This window comes from Sphaeroforma arctica, assembly GCF_001186125.1.
Source record: "Sphaeroforma arctica JP610 unplaced genomic scaffold supercont1.6250, whole genome shotgun sequence".
Taxonomy (NCBI): domain Eukaryota; class Ichthyosporea; order Ichthyophonida; genus Sphaeroforma; species Sphaeroforma arctica.
The window spans coordinates 104-1,705 of NW_014034308.1; the positions used below are offsets into that span (position 1 = coordinate 104).

The following is a 1,602-nucleotide window of genomic DNA, read 5'->3' on the forward strand; positions in this document are numbered from 1 at the left end:
AGACCAACATTACCATACGGCGCAGTAGAGAAGATAACATGTTATCAGCAACTACCTATTCTATATATCCGATATTTTACCACGGTAGGGTTGGTATCTATGACATACAAAAGAGTTGGGCACGGCACTATGGTGTACATGATTGTAGAGGTTGGAACCGAGCCATGACATTCCAGATGCAGAATATAAATAGAATACAGCAGACAGACTAAAGTCCACAGGACACCGAATACGACCTGTCTAGGGTTTCAAACGTTTCTAGGATTGTTTAGGGCTGACTGAGTGTACATTAAAATGAAATTGGATACTATCGCAAAGTTTGGCCCACACAAAAAGAAATCCGAACGCAACTGTATTACAACAGATACATACATAAATATAGAAATGTGTGTGTGCGTTTGTATGAATGTGTGTGTACAAACACATATATCTGAACTGATACTTACATACGTATACATACACACATATATTATATATATATATATATATATTGCGGTGGGAGTGAGCCCGCCACAAGTATCTCATAAATCAGCAATGTTGAACGACATCGTTTAGGGAACTGCCTAAACATTTAAACAGGATAATCAGGTACATCACGGACAGCCAGCGATTACTTTGGATGTGTGATTGGGTACAGACCTTCGAGGTTGTTTGACGGAGGTCCTCTCCGTCGGCAGCTTCTATAACAATGTCAATAGCATTGTTCGCCATGAGAATGGTTTCTTGCGCGTACGACCCCACCTGAACGTGTGCATACAGAACAGGATTAGGCGAGTTGACACATACATATCATTTACGACTCATATACACACAGTTCTTAAAATGCATGCTATGATATATCCACCAACGGCATTTCTCTATAGCAATGGCGATAGTATCTCTCGGCCTGGGAAGGGTTTAGAAACATACCCTTGTAGCCCGCTTGATACCAAGGTTCCTGCACTTCCGGGCATTTGCATAGATATTCTCGGTCTGCTCCAGCACATCGGCCATTCGCTGCATCACCGCATCGCTCGGCGTCCACTGTTCCAGATACGACTGCAGCAGCGCCTCCTTGGCCACGCTCACACCACCCCCGGCCTCTATGATCTGCTTTGACGCGAGTTGGTTATAGGCCACAATGGGTCTCTTATGTTGCGCTACGGCTGGCAGTAGACTGGCCCTAACTTGTTTCGATGTTGGCGCCAGTACGCTTGGTGGTGGGTTGGCTGAGAGCGGTGGCGTTGGATTGGGACTAGTCACAAAGGTTGAGTTTGTGTTCGATTTGATCTTCAGCTGCGACGCCTGCGAGATATTGATGCTGAGGCTCTTGTTGTGTGGCTGCAAAGTGTTCGGTGAGAAAGAAGACACCTGCGAAATAGAGCGAAGTGTATCCATGACACAGTTTTAACTCCATGAAGTCCTAGTGTGCGGTACAAGCGGCTTACGGGTGTATTGCTCAACATAATCAGTAGGAAGTAACACGCTGGCATTTACTTCCTCCATATGTATGTGTACAGGTGTATAACTGCGATTATACATATATATATATATGTATATATATATCTGTGTGTGTGTGTGTGTGTGTACGTGTGTGTGTGGCGGGGGGGGGGGTGTGGTTGT

The 1,602-nt window shown here is 44.9% G+C and overlaps 1 protein-coding gene across 1 annotated transcript; it reads right to left on the reverse strand.

Moving 5' to 3' along the window:
• Positions 1-637: 637 nt before the first annotated feature.
• On the reverse strand, positions 638-1,354 carry SARC_15524 (hypothetical protein; the record flags this gene model as incomplete). The annotated part of the gene is made up of 2 exons (XM_014290358.1): positions 638-741; positions 910-1,354. Coding segments are annotated over 2 exons (549 nt in total), but the record flags the coding sequence as incomplete, so codon positions are not given.
• Positions 1,355-1,602: the final 248 nt, after the last annotated feature.